Source organism: Aethalodelphis obliquidens, unplaced genomic scaffold, assembly GCF_003676395.1.
Source record: "Aethalodelphis obliquidens isolate GAN/ISIS:26980383/991018 unplaced genomic scaffold, ASM367639v1 scaffold55, whole genome shotgun sequence".
In the NCBI taxonomy this organism is placed as follows: Eukaryota; Metazoa; Chordata; class Mammalia; order Artiodactyla; family Delphinidae; genus Aethalodelphis; species Aethalodelphis obliquidens.
This window is the reverse complement of record NW_020837999.1, coordinates 10977641-10998971: the sequence shown is the minus strand read 5'-3', so window position 1 is coordinate 10998971 and position 21331 is coordinate 10977641. Positions and strand designations below refer to the sequence as shown.

The 21331-nt window shown below is 37.6% G+C and overlaps 1 protein-coding gene across 2 annotated transcripts in view; it reads right to left on the bottom strand.

The window, feature by feature from the left end:
• NME7 (NME/NM23 family member 7) overlaps window positions 1–21331 on the bottom strand; it is a 261651-nt gene that overhangs the window by 186981 nt on the left and 53339 nt on the right. For both annotated transcript variants that reach the window (XM_027086385.1, XM_027086386.1), the window contains 2 exons: window positions 19473–19523; window positions 17960–18167 (listed from right to left, as the gene is read on the bottom strand). In XM_027086385.1, the coding sequence (XP_026942186.1) occupies window positions 17960–18167; window positions 19473–19523 (259 nt within the window). The remainder of the gene's footprint in view (window positions 1–17959; window positions 18168–19472; window positions 19524–21331) is intronic.

Genomic DNA, 21331 nt, shown 5'->3' with positions numbered 1-21331 from the left:
TTTCTGATTTTCTGCTTATCTTAGTTTAGTATTTACAGTTTATTACCATTGGTAGATTTGTTTATTGATTTGGTTGCTCTCTTCCTGTGTTTTTTTTTTTTAATATATAGATATATATACATTTTTCCTTTTTCTCTTTTTGTGAGTGTACATGTATATGCTTCTTTGTGTGATTATGTCGGTATAGTTTTGCATTTACCATTTGTCCTAGGGTTCTGTCTGTCCTTTTTTTTAGTATAGTTTTTAGTGCTTGTTATCATTGGTGGATCTCTTTTTTGCTTTGGGTGCTCTGCTCTTTCTTTTTTTTGCTTTCTTTTTTTTTTCTTTGCGGTACGCAGGCCTCTCACTGCTGTGGCCTTTCCCGTTGCGCTCCGTGGCAAGTGGGATCTTCCCGGCTCAGAGCACGAACCTATGTCCCCTGCATCGGCAGACGGACTCTCAACTACTGCGCCACCAGGGAAGCCCTTTTTCCTTTCTTTTTAAATTACTTAATTTTTTAAATTCTTACTAATTATTTTTATTTTTTTATTTTTCATAATTATTTCTTATTTTAATAACTTATTTTATTATTATTTTTCTTTCTTTCTTTCTGTTTTTCTCCCTTTTCTTCTGAGCCATGTGGCTGACAGGGTCTTAATGCTCCAGCCAGGTGTCAGGCCTGTGCCTCTGAGGTGGGAAAGCCGAGTTCAGGACATTGATCTGCCAGAGACCTGCCGGCTCCACATAATATCAAATGGCAAAAGCTCTCCCAGAGACCTCCATCTCAACGCTAAGACCCAGCACCACTCAATGACCAGCAAGTTACAGGGCTGGATACCCTATGCCAAACAACTAGCAAGACAGGAACACAACAGAGAACACAACCCATTAGCAGAGAGGCTGGCTAAAATCATAATAAGGTCACAGACACCTGAAAACACACCAAGGGATGTGGTCCTGCCTACTAGAGAGACAAAATCCAGCCTCATACACCAGAACACAGGCACTAGTCCCCTCCACCAGGAAACCTACACAACCCACTAAACTAACCCTAGCCAATGGGGAAAGACACCAAAAACAACAAGAACTACAAACCTGCAGCCTGAGAAAAGGAGACCCCCAAACACAGTAAGATAAGCAAAATGAGAAGACACAGAAACACACAGCAGATGAAGGAGCAAAGTAAAAACCCAGCAGACCAAACAAATAGGAAATAGGCAGTCTACCAGAAAAAGAATTCAGACTAATGATAAAAAAAGATGATCCAAAACTTGGAAATAGAATGGAGAAAATACAATAAACGTTTAACAAGGACCTAGAAGAACTAAAGAGCAAACAATGATGAACAACACAATAAATGAAATTAAAACTTCTGTAGAAGGAAGCAATAGCAGAATAACTGAGGCAGAAGAACGGATAAGTGACCTAGAAGATAAAATACGGGAAATAACTACCACAGAGCAGAATAAAGAAAAAAGAACGAAAAGAATTGAGCACAGTCTTAGAGACCTCTGGGACAACATTAAATGCACCAACACTCGAATTATAGGAGGCCCAGAAGAAGAAGAGAAAAAGAAAGGGACTGGGAAAATATCTGAAGAGATTACAGTTGAAAACTTCCCTAATACGGGAAAGGAAATGGTTAATCAAGTTCAGGAAGCGCGGAGAGTCCCAACAGGATTAAATCAAGGATAAACACGCCAAGACACATATTAATCAAACTATCAAAAATTAAGTACAAAGAAAAAATATTAACAGCAGCAAGGGAAAAACAACAAATAACATACAAGGGAATCCCCATAAGTTTAACAGCTGATCTTTCAGCAGAAGCTCTGCAAGCCAGATTGGAGGGGCAGGACATATTTAAAGTGATGAAATGGAAAAACCTATAACCAAGACTGCTCTACCCAGCAAGGATCTCTTCCAGATTTGACGGCGAAATAAAAACCTTTAGAGACAAGCAAAAGCTAAGAGAATTCAGCACCAACAAACCAGCTTTACAACAAATGCTAAAGGAACTTCCCTAGGCAGGAAACTCAAGAGAAGGAAAAGACCTACAATAACAAACCCAAAACAATTAAGAAAATAGTAATAGGAATATACATATCAATAACTACCTTAAATGTAAATGGACTAAATGCTCGCAAAAGACAAAGACTGGCTGAATGGGTACAAAAACAAGACCCATATATATGTTGTCTACAAGAGACCCACTTCAGACCTAGGGACACATACAGACTGAAAGGGAGGGGATGGAAAAAGATATTCCATGGAAATGGAAATCAAAGGAAAGCTGGAGTAGCAATTCTCATATCAGACAAAATACACTTTAAAATGAAGACTAAGACTATTACAAGAGAAAAAGAAGCAAACTACATAATGATCAAGGGATCAATCCAATCAAGATATAACAATTGTAAATATTTATGCACCCAACATAGGAGCACCTCAATACGTAAGGCAAATGCTAACAGCCATAAAAGGGGAAACTGACAGTAACACAATCATACTAGGGGACTTTAACAACCCACTTTCACCAATGGACAGATCATCCAAAATGAAAATAAATATGGAAACACAAGCATTAAATGACACATTAAACAAGATGGACTTAATTGATACTGATAGGACATTCCATCCAAAAACAACAGAATACACTTTCTTCTCAAGTGCTCACGGAACATTCTCCAGGATAGATCACATCTTGGGTCACAAATCAAGCCTTGGTAAATTTAAGAAAACTGAAATTGTATCAAGTATCTTTTCTGATCACAATGCTATGAGACTAGATATCAATTACAGGAAAACATCTGTAAAAAATACAAACACATGGAAGTTAAACAACACACTACTTAATAACCAAGAGATCACTGAAGAAATCAAAGAGGAAATCAAAAAATACCTAGAGGGCTTCCCTGGTGGTGCAGTGGTTGAGAGTCCACCTGCCGACGCAGGGGACACAGGTTCGTGCCCCGGTCCGGGAAGATCCCACATGCCGCAGAGTGGCTAGGCCCGTGAGCCATGGCTGCTGAGCCTGCGCTCCACAACGGGAGAGGCCACAAAGGTGAGAGGCTCGTGTACCACAAAAAAAAAAAAAAAACAAAAACAAAAAAAACCTAGAAACAAATGACAATGAAAACACAATGACCCAAAACATATGGGATGCAGCAAAACCAGTTCTAAGACGGAAGTTTATAACACTATAATCCTACCTCAAGAAACAAGAAACATCTCAAATAAACAACCTCACTTTACACCTAAAGCAATTAGAGAAAGAAGAACAAGAAAAACCCAAAGACAACAGAAGGAAAGAAATCATAAAGGTCACATCAGAAATAAATGAAAAAGAAATGAAGGAAACAATAGCAAAGATCAATAAAACTAAAAGCTGGTTCTTTGAGAAGATAAACAAAATTGATAAACTATTAGCCAGACTCATCAAGAAAAAAAGGGAGAAGACTCAAATCAATAGAATTAGAAATGAAAAAGGAGAAGTAACAACTGACACTACAGAAATACAAAGGATCATGAGAGATTACTACAAGCAAATCTATGCCAATAAAATGGAAAACCTGGAAGAAATAGAATTCTTAGAAAAGCACAACCTTCTGAGACTGACCCAGAAAGAAATAGAAAATATAAACAAAACAATCACAAGCACTGAAATTGAGACTGTGATTAAAAATCTTCCAACAAACTAAAGCCCAGGACCAGATGGCTTCACAGGCGAATTCTATCAAACATTTAGAGAAGAACTAAAACCTATCCTTCTCAAACTCTTGCAAAATATAGCAGAGGGAGGAACACTCCCAAACTCATTCTATGAGGCCACCATCTCCCTGATACAAAAACAGACAAGGATGTCACAAACAAAGAAAACTACAGGCCAGTATCACTGATGAACATAGATGCAAAAATCCTCCCCAAAATACTAGCAAACAGAATCCAACAGCACATTAAAAGGATCATACACCATGATCAACTGGGGTTTATCCCAGGATGCAAGGGTTCTTCAGTATACGCAAATCAATCGATGTGATAAATCATACTAACAAATTGAAGGAGAAAAAAAATATGATCATCTCAAGAGATGCAGATAAAGCTTTCAACAAAATTCAACACCCATTTATGATAAAAGCCCTCCAGAAAGGAGGCACAGAGGGAACCTACCTCAACATAATAAAGGCCATAGATAACAAACACACAGCCAACATTGTTCTCAATTGTGAAAAACTGAAAGCATTTCCACTAAGATCAGGAACAAGACAAGGTTGCCCACTCTCACCACTGTTATTCCACATAGTTTTGGAAGTTTTAGCCACAGCAATCAGAGAAGAAAAATAAGTAAAAGTAATCTAAATTGGAAAAGAAGAAGTAAAGCTGTCACTGTTTGCAAATGACATGATACTATACACAGAGAATCCTAAAGATGCCACCAGAAAACTGCTAGAGCTAATCAATGAATTTGGTAAAGTAGCAGGATACAAAATTAATGCACAGAAATGTCTTGAATTCCTATACACTAATGATGAAAAATCTAAAAATCTAAAAGAGAAATTAAGGAAACACTCCCATTTACCATTGCAACAAAAAGAATAAAATACCTAGGAATAAACCTACCTAAGGAGACAAAAGACCTTTATGCAGAAAACTGTAAGACACTCATGAAAGAAATCAAAGATGATATCAACAGATGGAGAGATATACAAGGCTTGTGCAAGTTTCTTGATGGGAGGGACTGGTGGTGGGTAAAGCTGACTGTTTCTCTGGTGGGCAGAGCTCAGTAAAACTTTAATCCGCTTAACTGCTGATGGGTGGGGCTGGGTTCCCTCCCTGTTGGTTGTTCGGCCTGAGGCAACCCAACACTGGAGCCTACCTGGGCTCTTCGGTGGGGGTAATGGCAGACTCTGGGAGGGCTCATGCCAAGGAGTACTTCTCAGAACTTCTGCTGCCAGTGTCCTTGTCCCCATGGTGAGCCACAGCACTCCCCCACCGCCTCTGCAGGAGACCCTCCAACACTAGCAGGTAGGTCTGGTTCAGTCTCCCCTGGGGTCACTGCTCCTTCCCCTGGGTCCTGACGTGCTCACTACTGTGTATATGCCCTCCAAGAGTGGAGTCTCTGTTTCCCCCAGTCCTGTCAAAGTCCTGCCATCAAATCCCACTAACCTTCAAAGTCTGATTCTCTAGGAATTCCTCCTCCCATTGCCAGAGCCCCAGGTTGGGAAGCCCGACATGGGGCTCAGAACCTTCACTCCAGTGGGTGGACTTCTGTGGTATAAGTGTTCTCTAGTCTGTGAGTCACCCACGCAGCAGTTATTGGATTTGATTTTACTGTGATTGCGCCCCTCCTACTGTCTCACTGTGGCTTCTCATTTGTCTTTGGATGTGGGGTATCTTTTTTGGTGAGTTCCAGTTCTCAATGATTGTCCAGCAGCTAGTTGTGATTCTGGTGTTCTCACAAGATGGAGTGAGAGCACGTCCTACTCCACCATCTTGGTTCAGGACCTGTTTTGGTTCTTTCACTTGAGTTTATTTTTTTAGTTTCAATGAAAAACTTTGCTAGGATTTTGACTGGAATTGCACTGAACTTATAGATCAACTTGGAAAGAACTGACATCTTTATGATACTGAATCTTCCCATACGTGAACATGTATATATGTTCATTTATTTCTTTTCTTACTGCCTAAAATTAAATTTATAGTTTTCTTGAAAAAGATCTCCCACATCTTTTGTTAGGTTCATCTTAGGTGTCATATAGTTTTTCACCATTGAATGGAAATCTTTTAACTCTGTATAAAATAGATAACTAATGAGAACCTAGTATAGCACAGGGAACTCTACTCAATGCTCTGCGGTGACCTAAGTGGGAAGGAAATCCAAAACATAGGGGATATATGTATACATATAGCTGATTCACTTTGCTTTACAGTAGAAACGAACACAACATTTTACAGCAACTATACTCCAATAAAAAGTAGAAAAAAAATGGGAATGTTTTAAAATTATATTTTCTAATTGGTTATTTCACATATATCAAGAATACTAATGATTTTTATATATTGATATATGCAGTATAACATATAGATTTGGGAAGCACCATGAAAATGAAACAATAATATCAATATATAACATCTATTAAATACCATATTCCAGGCACTATGCCAAGCACTTAAATAATTTCACTTAATCCTTAGAAGAACACTATGATGTACTTACAACTATTACCTCATATTACAGACCAGGAGACTGAGAGCAATAATAGTAGTAGACAAGGGAACAAAGCCTGTACAACACCAACACTACCAAAGGATAAGTGAAGGGAAAAAATGCCAGTTAATAAGACATAGGGGCCGGAGGGGTAAGATGTCAGAAGAGTAAGACGTGGAGATCACCTTCCTCCCCACAGATACATCAGAAATACATCTACACGTGGAACAACTCCTACAACACACCTACTGAACGCTGGCAGAAGACCTCAGACCTCCCAAAAGGCAAGAAACTCCCCATGTACCTGGGTAGGGCAAAAGAAAAAAGAATAAACAGAGACAAAAGAATAGGGACGGGACCTGCACCAGTGGGAGGGAGCCGTGAAGGAGGAAATGTGTCCACACACTAGAAGCCCCTTAGCGGGCAGAGACTGCGGGTGGCAGAGGCGGGGAGCTTCAGAGCCGTGGAGGAGAGCACAGCAACAGGGGTGCAGAGGGCAAAGCGCAGAGATTTCCGCACAAAGGATCGGTGCCGACCAGCACTCACCAGCCCGAGAGGCTTGTCTGCTCACCCCGGGCGGGCGGGGCTGGGAGCTGAGGCTCGGCTTCGGTTGGAGCGCAGGAAGAGGACTGGTGGCGTGAACACAGCCTGAAGGGGTTACTGCACCACAGCTAGCCAGAAGGGAGTCCGGGAAAAAGTCTGCACCTGCCGAAGAGGCAAGAGACTTTTTCTTCCCTCTTTGTTTCCTGGTGCACAAGGAGAGGGGATTAAGGGCGTTGCTTAAAGAAGCTCCAGAGACAGACGCGAGCCGCGGCTAAAAGCGCGGACTCCAGAGACGGGCATGAGACGCTAAGGCTGCTGCTGCCGCCACCAAGAAGCCTGTGTGCGAGCACAGGTCACCATCCAAACCTCCCTTACGGGGAGCCTGTGCAGCCAGCCACTGCCAGGGTCCCGGGATCCAGGGACAACTTCCCCAGGAGAACGCACGTGGGACCTCAGGCTGGTGCAACGTCATGCTGGCCTCTGCCACTGCAGGCTCGCCCCGCCCTCCATACCCCTCCCTCCCCTCGGCCTGAGTGAACCAGAGCCCCCGAATCAGCGGCTCCTTTAACCCCATCCTAAGCAGACGCCCTCCGGTGACCTACACGCAGAGGCAGGTCCAAATCCAAAGCTGAACCCGGGAGCTGTGTGAACAAAGAAGAGAAAAGGAAATCTCTCCCAGCAGCCTCAGGAGCAACAGATTAAATCTCCACAATCAATTTGATGTACGCTGCATCTGTGGAATACCTGAATAGACAACGAATCATCCCAAATTGAGGAGGTGGGCTTTGAGAGCAAGATTTATGATTTTTTCCCCTTTTCCTCTTTTTGTGAGGGTGTATGTGTATCCTTCTGTGTGAGATTTTGTCTGTATAGCTTTGCTTCCACCATTTGTCCTAGGGTTCAATCCATCCGTATTTTTTTTCTTACTTTTTAAAAAATTTTTTTCTTAATAATTATTGTTTTATTTTAGTAACTTTATTTTATTTTACCTTACGTTATTTTATTTTCCTTTATCCTCTTCCTTTCTCTTTCTACTTTTTCTCCCTTTTATTCTGAGCCCTGTGGATGACAGGCTCTTGGTGCTGCAGCCAGGAGTCAGTGCTGTGCCTCTGAGGTGGGAGAGCCAACTTCAGGACACTGGTCCACAAGAGACCTCCCAGCTCCACATAATATCAAACAGCGAAAATGTCCCAGAGACCTCCATCTCAACACCAACACCCAGCTTCACTCAACGACCAGCAAACTACAGTGCTGGACACCCTATGCCAAACAACTAGCAAGACAGGAACACAACCCCACCCACTAGCAGAGAGGCTGCCTAAAATCACAGTAAGTCCACAGACACCCCATAACACACCACCAGACGTGGACCTGCCCAGCAGAAAGACAAGATCCAGCCTCATCCACCAGAACACAGGCACCAGTCCCCTCCACCAGGAAGCCTGCACAACCCACTGAACCAACCTTGGCCACTGGGGACAGACACCAAAAACAACGTGAACTACGAACATGCAGCCTGCAAACAGGAGACCCCAAACACAGTAAGATAAGCAAAATGAGAAGACACAAAAACACATAGCAGATGAAGGAGCAAGATAAAAACCCACCAGACCTAACAAATGAAGAGGAAATAGGCAGTCTACGTGAAAAAGAATTCAGAATAATGATAGTGAAGATGATCCAAAATCTTGGAAATAGAATAGACAAAATGCAAGAAACATTTAACAAGGAACTGAAACAACTGAAGATGAAACAAGCAAGGATGAAGAAAACAATAAATGAAATTAAAAATACTCTAGAACGGATCAATAGCAGAATAACTGAGGCAGAAGAACGGATAAGTAACCTGGAAGATAAAGTAGTGGAAATAACTACTGCAGAGCAGAATAAAGAAAAAAGAATGAAATGAATTGAGGACAGTCTCAGAGACCTCTGGGACAACATTAAATGCACCAACATTCGAATTATAGGGGTTCCAGAAGAAGAAGAGCAAAAGAAAGGGATTGAGAAAATATTTGAAGAGATTATAGTTGAAAACTTCCCTAATATGGGAAAGGAAATACTTAATCAAGTCCAGGAAGCACAGAGAGTCCCAAACAGGATGACTCCAAGGAGAAACATGCCAGTACACATATTAATCAAACTATCAAAAATTAAATACAAAGAAAACATATTAAAAGCAGCAAGGGAAAAACAACAAATAACACACAAGGGAATTCCCATAAGGTTAACAGCTGATCTTTCAGCAGAAACTCTGCAAGCCAGAAGGGACTGGCAGAACATATTTAAAGTGATGAAGGAGAAAAACCTACAATCAAGATTACTCTACCCAGCAAGGATCTCATTCAGATTTGATGGAGAAATTAAAACCTTTAGAGACAAGCAAAAGCTGAAAGAGTACAGCACCACCAAACCAGCTTTACAACAAATGCTAAAGAATCTTCTCTAGGCAAGAAACACAAGAGAAGGAAAAGATCTATAATAACAAACCCAGAACAATTAAAATGGGACTAGGAACATACATATCGATAATTACCTTAAATGTAAATGGATTAAATGTTCCCACCAAAAGACACAGACTGGCTGAATGGATACAAAAACAATACCCATATATATGCTGTCTACATGAGACCCACTTCAGACCTAGAGACACATACAGTCTGAAAGTGAGGGGATGGAAAAAGATATTCCATGCGAATGAAAACCAAAAGAAAGCTGGAGTAGCAATTCTCATATCAGACAAAATAGACTTTAAAACACAGACTATTAGAAGAGACAAAGAAGGACACTACATAATGATCAAGGGATCGATCCAAGAAGAAGATATAACAATTGTAAATATTTATGCACCCAACATAGGAGCACCTCAATACATAAGGCAAATACTAACAGCCATAAAAGGGGAAATCAACAGTAACACATTCATAGTAGGAGACTTTAACACCCCACTTTCACCAATGGAAAGATCATCCAAAATGAAAATAAATAAGGAAACACAAGCTTTAAATGATACATTAAACAAGATGGACTTAACTGATATTTATAGGACATTCCATCCAAAAACAACAGAATACACATTTTTCTCTAGTGCTCATGGAAAATTCTCCAGGATAGATCATATCTTGGGTCACAAATCAAGCCTAGGTAAATTTAATAAAATTGAAATTGTATCAAGTACCTTTTCCGACCAAAATGCTATGAGACTAGATATCAATTACAGGAAAACATTTGCAAAAAATACAAACACATGGAGGCTAAACAATACACTACTTAATAACTAAGTGATCACTGAAGAAATCAAAGAGGAAACCAAAAAATACCTAGAAACAAATGACAATGGAGACACGACAACCCAAAACCTATGGGATGCAGCAAAAGCAGTTCTAAGTGGGAAGTTTATAGCAATACAATCCTACCTTAAGAAACATTAAACATCTCGAATATACAACCTAACCTTGCACCTAAAGCAATTAGAGAAACAAGAACAAAAAAACCCCAAAGTTAGAAGAAGGAAAGAAATCACAAAGATCAGATCAAAAATAAATGAAAAAGAAATGAAGGAAATGATAGCAAAGATCAATAAAACTAAAAGCTGGTTCTTTGAGAAGATAAACAAAATTGATAAACCATTAGCCAGACCCATCAAGAAAAAAAGGGAGAAGACTCAAATCAATAGAATTAGAAATGAAAAAGGAGAAGTAACAACTGACACTGCAGAAATACAAAAGATCATGAGAGATTACTACATGCAAATCTATGCCAATAAAATGGACAACCTGGAAGAAATGGACAAATTCTTAGAAATGCACAACGTGCCAAGACTGAATCAGGAAGGAACAGAAAATATGAACAGACCAATCACAAGCACTGAAATTGAAACTGTGATTTAAAATCTTCCAACAAACAAAAGCCCAGGACTAGATGGCTTCACAGGCAAATTCTTTCAAACATTTAGAGAAGAGCTAACACCTATCCTTCTCAAACTCTTCCAAAATATAGCAGAGGGAGGAACACTCCAAAACTCATTCTACGAGGCCACCATCACCCTGATACAAAAACAGACAAGGATGTCACAAACAAAGAAAACTACAGGCCAGTATCACTGATGAACATAGATGCAAAAATCCTCAACAAAATGCTAGCAAACATAATCCAACAGCACATTAAAAGGATCATACACCATGATCAAGTGGGGTTTATTCCAGGAATGCAAGGATTCTTCAATATACACAAATCAATCAATGTGATACACCATATTAACAAATTGAAGGGGAAAAACCATATGGTCATCTCAGTAGATGCAGAGAAAGCTTTCAACAAAATTCAACACCCATTTATGATAAAAACCCTCCAGAAAGTAGGCATAGAGGGAACTTTCCTCAACATAATAAAGGCCATCTATGACAAGCCCATAGCCAACATCGTCCTCAATGGTGAAAAACTGAAACCATTTCCACTAAGATCAGGAACAAGACAAGGTTTCCCACTCTCACCACTCTTATTCAACATAGTTTTGGAAGTTTTAGCCACAGCAATCAGAGAAGAAAAGGAAATAAAAGGAATCCAAATTGGAAAAGAAGAAGTAAAGCTGTCACTGTTTGCAGATGACATGATACTATACATAGAGAATCCTAAAGATGCTACCAGAAAACTACTAGAGCTAATCAATGAATTTGGTAAAGCAGCAGGATACAAAATTAATGCACAGAAATCTCTGGCATTCCTATACAGGAATGATGAAAAATCTGAAAGTGAAATCAAGAAAACACTCCCATTTACCATTGCAACAAAAAGAATAAAATATCTAGGAATAAACCTACATAAGGAGACAAAAGACCTGTATGCAGAAAATTATAAGACACTGATGAAAGAAATTAAAGATGATACAAATAGATGGAGAGATATACCATGTTTTTGGACTGGAAGAATCAACATTGTGAAAATGACTATACTACCCAAAGCAATCTACAGATTCAATGCAATCTCTATCAAACTACCACTGGCATTTTTCACAGAACTAGAACAAAGAATTTCACAATTTGTATGGAAACACAAAAGACCTCGGATAGCCAAAGCAATCTTGAGAATGAAAAACGGAGCTGGAGGAATCAGGCTCCCTGACTTCAGACTATACTACAAAGCTACAGTTATCAAGACAGTACGGTACTGGCAAAAAAACAGAAAGATAGATCAATGGAACAGGATAGAAAGCCCAGAGATAAACCCACGCACATATGGTCACCTTATCTTTGATAAAGGAGGCAGGAATGTACAGTGGAGAAATGACAGCCTCTTCAATAAGTGGTGCTGGGAAAACTGGACAGGCACATGTAAAAGTATGAGATTAGATCACTCCCTAACACCATACACAAAAATAAGCTCAAAATGGATTAAAGAGCTAAATGTAAGGCCAGAAACTATCAAACTCTTAGAGGAAAACATAGGCAGAACACTCTATGACATAAATCACAGCAAGATCCTTTTTGACCCACCTCCTAGAGAAATGGAAATAAAAACAAAAATAAACAAATGGGACCTAATGAAACTTCAAAGCTTTTGCACAGCAAAGGAAACCATAAACAAGACCAAAAGACAACCCTCAGAATGGGAGAAAATATTTGCAAATGAAGCAACTGACAAAGGATTAATCTCCAAAATTTACAAGCACCTCATGCAGCTCAATATCAAAAAAACAAACAACCCAATCCAAAAATGGGCAGAAGACCTAAACAGACATTTCTCCAAAGAAGATATACAGACTGCCAACAAACACATGAAAGAATGTTCAACATTATTAATCATTAGAGAAATGCAGATCAAAACTACAATGAGATATCAACTCACACCAGTCAGAATAGCCATCGTCAAAAAATCTAGAAACAATAAATGCTGGAGAGGTTGTGGAGAAAAGGGAACACTCTTGCACGGCTGGTGGGAATGTGAATTGGTACAGCCACTATGGAGAACGGTATGGAGGTTCCTTAAAAAACTACAAATAGAACTACCATATGACCCAGCAATCCCACTACTGGGCATATACCCTGAGAAAAGCAAAATTCAAAAAGAGTCATGTACCAAAATGTTCATTGCAGCTCTATTTTCAATAGCCCGGAGATGGAAACAACCTAAGTGCCCATCATCGGAGGAATGGATAAAGAAGATGTGGCACATATATACAATGGAATATTACTCAGCCATAAAAAGAAACAAAATTGAGCTATTTGTAATGAGGTGGATAGACCTAGAGTCTGTCATACAGAGCGAAGTAAGTCAGAAAGAGAAAGACAAATACCATATGCTAACACATATATATGGAATTTAAGAAAAAAAAATGTCATGAAGAACCTAGGGGTAAGACAGCAATAAAGACACAGACCTACTGGAGAATGGACCTGAGGATATGGGGAGGGGGAAGGCTAAGTTGTGACAAAGTGAGAGAGTGGCATGGACATATATACACTACCAAACGTAAAATAGATAGCTAGTGGGAAGCAGCAGCGTAGCACAGGGAGATCAGCTCAGTGCTTTGTGACCACCTAGAGGGGTGGGATAGGGAGGGTGGGAGGGAGGGAGACGCAAGAGGGAGGAGATATGGGGATATATGTATATGTATAACTGATTCACTTTGTTATAAAGCAGAAACTAATACACCATTGTAAAGCAATTATATTCCAATAAAGATGTAAAATAAAAATAATAAAGATTAAAAAATTAAAAAATAAGACATAGATTGTGATCTGCTAAATATAAAACAAAAAAGGATAGTGAGATATCACAGAATTAAAATATTGTGGAATATTTCAAAAAGGAGAAAGTGTGCAAACCTGTTAAATGTTGCAGTAAAGCACAGTAGATACAGTAAAATAAGAAATGATAATTTTTTCTTGGATTTTTTAATTAAGAGGACATAGGTTATCTTAGCCAAAATGATTTCAGTGGAATGAAAGGATGAAGCCAAATTGTAATGACTGCTCTCAATGTAGTCAAAGGCAACTGCAAACAGTGAGTATAGTCTAGGCTTTGGTGAAATCTGGGAAAGAAGGAAAAAAAGATTACACAGTAACTAATAGGAATTCAAGGTCAAAAAGAGGTGATTTGGGACTGCTTGTATAGTGTTTTTCAATCTTTTGTCAGTATCTATGGTCCTTGCTTCCTCATGTATGCTACATGTTCCAGCTGCAGTATTTCTCCTTGATAGCTGGTCAGCTAACATAACGTCCACAATACTCACTCTTCCCAAGACAAACATCAAGAATATGTATAACCTAACGGGTTCATACAAATAATGGGGTATTTCTGAGATGAACGTCAGAAATAGCTGAGAAAATTTAAGTGCACAAAATAGAAACAAATATGCTTAAGACACTTCTTTGAAGGAAGGATTATGGTAGCTAAAGTTGTAGAAGGTTCTCCACTACAAAAAAACGGGGGGAAAGGTCATTCTGCAAACTGTATCTGCAGGTAGGAATTTTTCTACCAAGCTTAGCACATGCATTACGTATGTGCATGCATCAAAACACACAAATATATATACTTAAGATGAGTCTAGCTTTACCATGTTAATGTATAAAACTTCCCTTGCATTTCTAAATCCACTTATTTTCAGCATCAACGTATTATTGAAATAAATGTACAACCTATATCACTATCCGATAAAGATACGGTATAGCTGGACTTAGAGTCAAGGTTCATGTTATGGTAAAAGGCAAAGAACATCTGTAAGGTAAAGCATCTCGAGAAAAATACCAAAGTGATATGCTGACACTTTTCCCATTTTATTTATATTATATCAAAAGTTTTTCTTAAAATAAAAAGACTTTGAAAAAATATTTTTTACTAACGGGAAGTAGCTAGGGAGCTTAATGACCAATTTATTGGATGAATGAATTCTCCTGACAAGTATTTACTGAGCATTTATTATGTAGCAGGCAGATTCTAATAATCAAAACAAAACAGAAAAAAAAACCCTGCCCTCATGGAACTCCTTGGTGGAATCGTCTAATGTATAAATACATACAGAGCCTAAGTTATCTAAAATCTGACGGGTACATTTGTGCTCAAATTTATTAAGTGAACTGGTGAAAATCAAGAACAGAGAAAGGGATGGGGTGAGATGCTCATGGGGGAAATAGGAGGAACGTATCAATGACTTTTCAGTTCAGCCCCCAATAATTTCTTTCATTAATTATTTATGTCATCATTTTTATAATATCTTACAATATCTGATTGGCATTTAACAATTGAAAATAATATTACATTTATAGTAAATGTCTACAAATAAGATCAAAGGTCAGGGACTATAATCACTCTTGCATATACCTTTGACAACCACAACCCTCCTATCATACTTGCTTCACAAAACCACAGCCATGGCTAAAGCAACCCTTCACCTACTCTGCACCTACACTCATGCAACTGAACATGGCTGGAGAACATCCACACTCATAGTTCATGACCATGAACTTCAGGTGAGCCATTCATTCAGTACAGCCATCATACCATATTTCCCTAATCTCTTCCTTTGCCTAGTCTTTCAGATGATTATTTCACATCCTCTCTTTTTTAACCAACCAATACCGTCTCTCTCATCCTCACTTTTAGCTGTTTTTGACCTTGCTTCCTACTTTCCTATTGAGAAAACTGAGGCAATAAGTATCAGCATCAAAACCCACATACTCTGCCTTCCCATTTGCTGCTAAAGACAAGTACCTACGCACCACTGTGCAGTCAATCTGGTCTCTAATTTCCCTTCCCTCTCACCTAATCAATGACATTGCTACAGTAAGTTTCCCCCTTTTCCCCAATCATTAATTTTGCACATCTGTAATTCTCATCTTAAAAAAAAATTTGACCCTGCTTTTCCTCATAGCTACCACCTCATTTCTCTGCTCACCTCTGCAGCAAAAACTGCCCCAGAAGAGTTGTCTAGATTCACTGTCTAGAATTCCTGTCCTCCAATTTTCTTTTAAATCCACTCCAAGCAGGGCTTTGCCTCCAACTCTCCATCAGCATTGATCTTACCAAGTTTACCCATGACCTCTGCATTGCAAAATCTAATTTTCAATTCCCAGTCCCCTTCTTACTTGATACATCTGCTTCATTTGACACTAATGATCATTCTCTCCTCATAGAATATTTTCTTCACTTGGCTCCAGGACACAACTATCTCTGAATTTTTTCCTTCTACCTCACTAAAGGCTCCTCCTTTACCTCCTTTGCTTCTTTCTCCTCTTTAACCCTTTACCAGGGCATAAAGGTTCCAACTCTGTTCTCTTTCCTTCTCTAGCTACACTCTCCTTGGTAATCTCAACCAGTTTCACGCGGTTTCCAGATCTCTCCCCCAAACTCACATATTCAGTTTTTTCTTCAATCTCTCTACTTGGATAACTAACATACATGTTAAGTTTTCAGTGTCCAAAGTGTAACCTCTTATTTTCCATCCATACTGACTCTAGCCATAGCCTTCCTTATTTCAGTTTATTTCAATAAACCAAAGTTTATTTCAATGTTATCCTTTCAGTTGGTCAGTCCAAGAACTTTGGAGTAATCCTAGACATCTCTCTTTTTCTCATACTCTACACTCAATCTGGAAGGAAATTTTGATCATTTGATCTTCAACCACTAAACTATATTTTTAAATACATCTAAGCACTCCACTCATTGCTACTACCCTGGTCCAAGCCATCACCTCTCTGAATTATTTGCAACATCCTCTTAACTGGGCTCCTGTTGCTACTCTTGCCCTCTACAGTCTATTCTCATTGCAGCAGCCAGAGCAATCTTTTTTAAATGGCAAGTCAAGCTTGTCAGTCCTCTGTTCAAATCCCTGCAACAGCTCTCCACTTTCCTCAGAGAAGACGACAAAAGTCTTGTGCTATCGTGGTCTTCAAACCATGTGATATCTCCCTGATTACTTGTGACCTCATCAGCTTATTCTTTGCTGTTAACTAAATAAGCCAGGCAGCAATATGCTATTCTAAAATTAGCAAGACGGTCAGAATACCTGAGACAGAGTGACTAAGGGAAAGACTGGTTGTAGATGATGTTATAGAAGTTGACAGGGACCAGATCAGGTAGAGCTTTGCATGCTATGATACTTAGATTTTATAAGAGACAAAAGTTCACTAGAGTTTAATAGCTGAATTGTTAATCTGATTTATTTTTAAAAGATCACTTGGACATAGTTAATTTTACTTGGGAAAGGTAAATTTTTCATAAATTGAGTGTAAGAGAAGAAGGTAAAGAAGAATTAGGAAGCTGTTTGCAATAGTCGATAAAATATAACAGTGATTTAGACCACAGTGATCAAACTCAAGGTCTAATTTGAAAGAAAGACCAAAAGGATTTACTGACAGAGTTGAAAGGAGAAGAAAATATATATATCAACTAGCAGTTGACCCTTGAACAACACAAGTTTGAACAGTTCACTGGTCCACTTATATGCAGATTTTTTTCAACAGTAAATACTACAGTACTACATGATCTGTGATTGGATGCCAAGGAAACTTGGATAGGGAGGAAATGTGGCTGCGGAGGGAGTACTATAAATTACAGGCAGATTTTCGACTGCGCAGTGGTTTGGAATCCCTAACCCCCACGTTGTTCAAGGGTCAACTGTATCATAAAACTCTAATATTATTCCATTAAAAATATGACCAGACTAAAAACCATCTTAAATTAGCTAAGAAACTTCTCACAATGCTAAGAATTAACCTGCACTTCATTAATTCAACATCAGTATAAACCCAGTGTAATAATACCTTATTTATATGGATTTAAAATAAGGAGTAGGAAAACTTTTTCATAAACACTAGCTATATACAGGAAAAGAAAAGGATGTTAAGCTTGAATATATGGTGTCAAGTCTGAGTCAAAGAAAGAATGTATGAAATGATGTCTTCTTTTTGAATATTCACTTTCCATAAACTGGTATTCTTAGATGAAGAAGTCATACACTGATAAGCCTCAGTAATTTAAGTCTTTGGAACAAAATGGGACAATAAGTATTTCAATTGGAGAAAACTTATCCTGACCATGACCAGGTTACCAGTTCTCAAAGGAGATGTATCACTGAAACACTGTTAATCCTAGGCAAAAGGTCAAAGGTTTTCTCTACTGCTACACCACTGTATAAATCCACCCTAAGTCAGCAGTGACAAAATGCTTTACTCTGACATCAAACATTTAACAAAACCAAAACAGAATTGAAGTAGTTTAAAAACACCTTACTCTGGCAGCACAAGCAAAAGAATCAGGGCCATGAGCTGCATTTCTTATGCCATCTGTTCCAAAGAGGGCTCTAATGCTTTCAGGAGCATCTGTACGTGCCAGTCCAGAGTTGGCAGGTCCAAGAAGTCTTTTCCATTCACATATAGCATCATCTCTTAAAATCTCCATGGCAATTATAGGACCACTGGTGATAAACTGGATCAGCTCACTGTGAAACAGGTGAAAGATTGATTTGCTTCATTTTTCTATCAACCTAGGTACCTCTCTTAACAACAAGGATATATTACAATTTGAGTATTTCAACACACTCATGATCATGATCTCAGAACTACTGGACATAGTGAATTTTACATGGGCAAGACAAAATTTTCATAAATTGAGTGCCTTACAGTGGCCCGAGTGTCTACAAATCACTAGTGTTGTCAATTACTATTAGCAGAAAAATCAATCTTTCATTGAACTAAGACTACTTCATTGACTTAAAATGCATATTTTTGATCTATGCTTTCTACATTGCTCTGAAAGGTGCAGAAGAATCTTTTTATTTTCACGTGGTTTACCATTGCAGTCAAATGAAATCGCAGTAGAGAAAGTGATGAGTGATGTATTGTAATATATTTGCAGTAAGAATTAATTGTTTTTGTGTAGATCTATTAGAATTCAAAGAATGACAACGAATTTTCAGTCAATAAGCATTGAGTTGGTCTAGTGACATATAAGACATTCCACTAGAAGCTGTAATACTATAAACACATACAAAGACTATAACAAAGAATAATTTCCAAGACAATTGTAGATGCCTATTCTACACAAGGTTTGAGAACATTTTTATAATGCTTGGTTTAAAATAATCTATACCATAATGATTTTCTTATGTAAAAATTTTCTTTAATAAGGCACTATTCTGTACAGGACACCAAATAGCATTTCTATTGCAGCAGCTTGGCTAATCCTTCTTTATTAGAAAAGTAAGTATTCCTCCTTTGTCAATAGCAATATGAGGTGCACAATATTCACTTAACTTTAAATACAACCCAAATATTTAGAACATAGTTTGTTTCTAACATATTTGTTGCTATATTTCAAAGAACAAAACGTATATCAAACAACTTAGTTAACATACAAAGGTTCTTTGAACAATGTTTTATATACATTGAGAATGCTAAAATAAGAGTTTAAAACACAACAAATAGATATTCAACATAAAATGTAATTATCTATTTTTAATCTACTGAAATCTAAAAAGAAAGCTATGCTCCTTATGATTTAAACATTTTATTTGCTTCTGATTAAAGTTTAATATGTTTATTTAATGACAAGAGAATTTTCAACTAATAAAAGGAGAGAAAAAAACAATTCTTAGAAAAAATGCTCTCTGCAGTTGCAAGATGTTGCTAAGGACTTTTTGACAAATTATTCTCATGTAACAAATTTTTGAATTGTAAAATTATAACTCTTTCGTTTTCCACGATATCCTCCATTATATCCCACGACCCCCAATTTCAGTACCTACTTTAAAAAGGGCTTTGACTGATGATCTATATGAAAATCTGTTGCTTCTTTCCTATAATCAAAATGACAATAGTTAAGAATTATGTAAGGAAATTATTTTAACTTACATTAATAAAATAATGAAATTCTCTATGTGACCCGTATGTGAGTTAAGGACTTTTCACCAAATATTCTGCTCAAATCTCCCCTCTTTTCAAATTTTTGGATATCTATGCTAAGATGTAAAATTAAAATGAACAAAAGAGGCAATATTTACTTTATTACTCATGTTCAAATCTACAATCTTCCTTTTCACTAGCATCTTTAACATTCTAAAGCCAAAGTTTAACATATGACCAATAAAAATTATTTGTTCTTTAAAGTTCAAATAAGTTACATCAAAAAATGCAAAGCCATCTTCAAATTCAAAATTTGTTACCTCCTTCTACAGGCTTTAAACCTGAGAGGTTAGGCTAGAATTTTACTTTAATAGTTATAGTTTTCTTCCTTAGATCGCCCTAAAAGAAAGACTATATACTTGTGTTTTTAAAAACTGCTTGACAAATTATGCATATCAATGTATTCTTATTGGTTTTTAATGTATTAAAAACGAATCCTTGAACTTACATTCCCCCCAAAAAATGGATAATATGGAGATATTCAGAAACCTGAATTTATTAAGGGCAATCGGGATTTACTTTTAAATTTATAGTCCCACAACTATAGAGACAATGAAAGGATAACAGACTTTTACACTGATTTTAAAAGTTATTTAGACTTTTCGGTTAATCAAACCAAGTGTCTCAAACTTGTACAGTTTTCTCAAAGGCTTTAAACTTAATTCATAGTATATGACAAATATATGTCAACATCAACTTTTTAAAATAGCAAATTAAAGTATCCCCTAACAAAAGATTAACCTTTCAGGCTTGGTAATTTAGTATGCAATGCTTTAAGATCTTATAGGCCCATTACAAAATGAATTTACTTAATAAGCTATATCAGGATATACTTTTATTCAAACCAAGTGTACTAAAATATTCTCTTTGGCCGTGAAAAGATTATGAAAGTATACTATGCAAGTACAGAAAATGAAATTCATCCCAAGAAATGGAAGGGGAAGAAAACTCATTTTTCTAGAGGGAATTATATGCCCAACATTAAATGTTATTATTCCTCATAACAATATATTGAAATAGGTATGATCATCTTCATTTTACATTTGAAAATAATGAAGTTCAGCATGATTACATAACTTGTCCGGGTCAAAGTGCTGGTAAGGGAAGAAGGACAGGGAGATTTGAACCCAAATCTCTGATTGCTTATGACCTTACTATTACCAACTTCAGGAAAAAAAAAAAATTCTAGAGGGTAAGGAAAAGAATTCCTAAAAATGATATGGATATTCTGTATTGCAGCCTAAAATGAGGTAAAACTGAGCGTCTAAAAATCCTCAAGTGGGGAGTACTTTAGAAGAGTGAGCAGCAAGACTACTAACATGACCAATTCTAAACTTTAACACAACCGAACTAAGAAAAATCATCATGTTTAATATCAGTGAAAAGAAAAATATTAATTACTGAAAGTATCTTATTGCTTTCTTCTAATATGTCACCGACCCCATAGTTATTTCCACTGAAAATCTATGACAAACCAAGATGAGAGTTCATGAGTTTTTTTCTCATCATTCTTATTTAATTCCTCCCTTAAAAAGTTTAGACGGAGAGAAGGATTAACAAGTGCATCACCACCTAGAGAAGTCTTTTTGCTGTTATTTTGTTACGTTTTGTTTTGTTTTTATAAAGAAACTCACCATTGTCACAAAGATCTATTAATTCTTTTACGAAATACTTACTTAGTGCCTGCTTTGAATCAGGCACT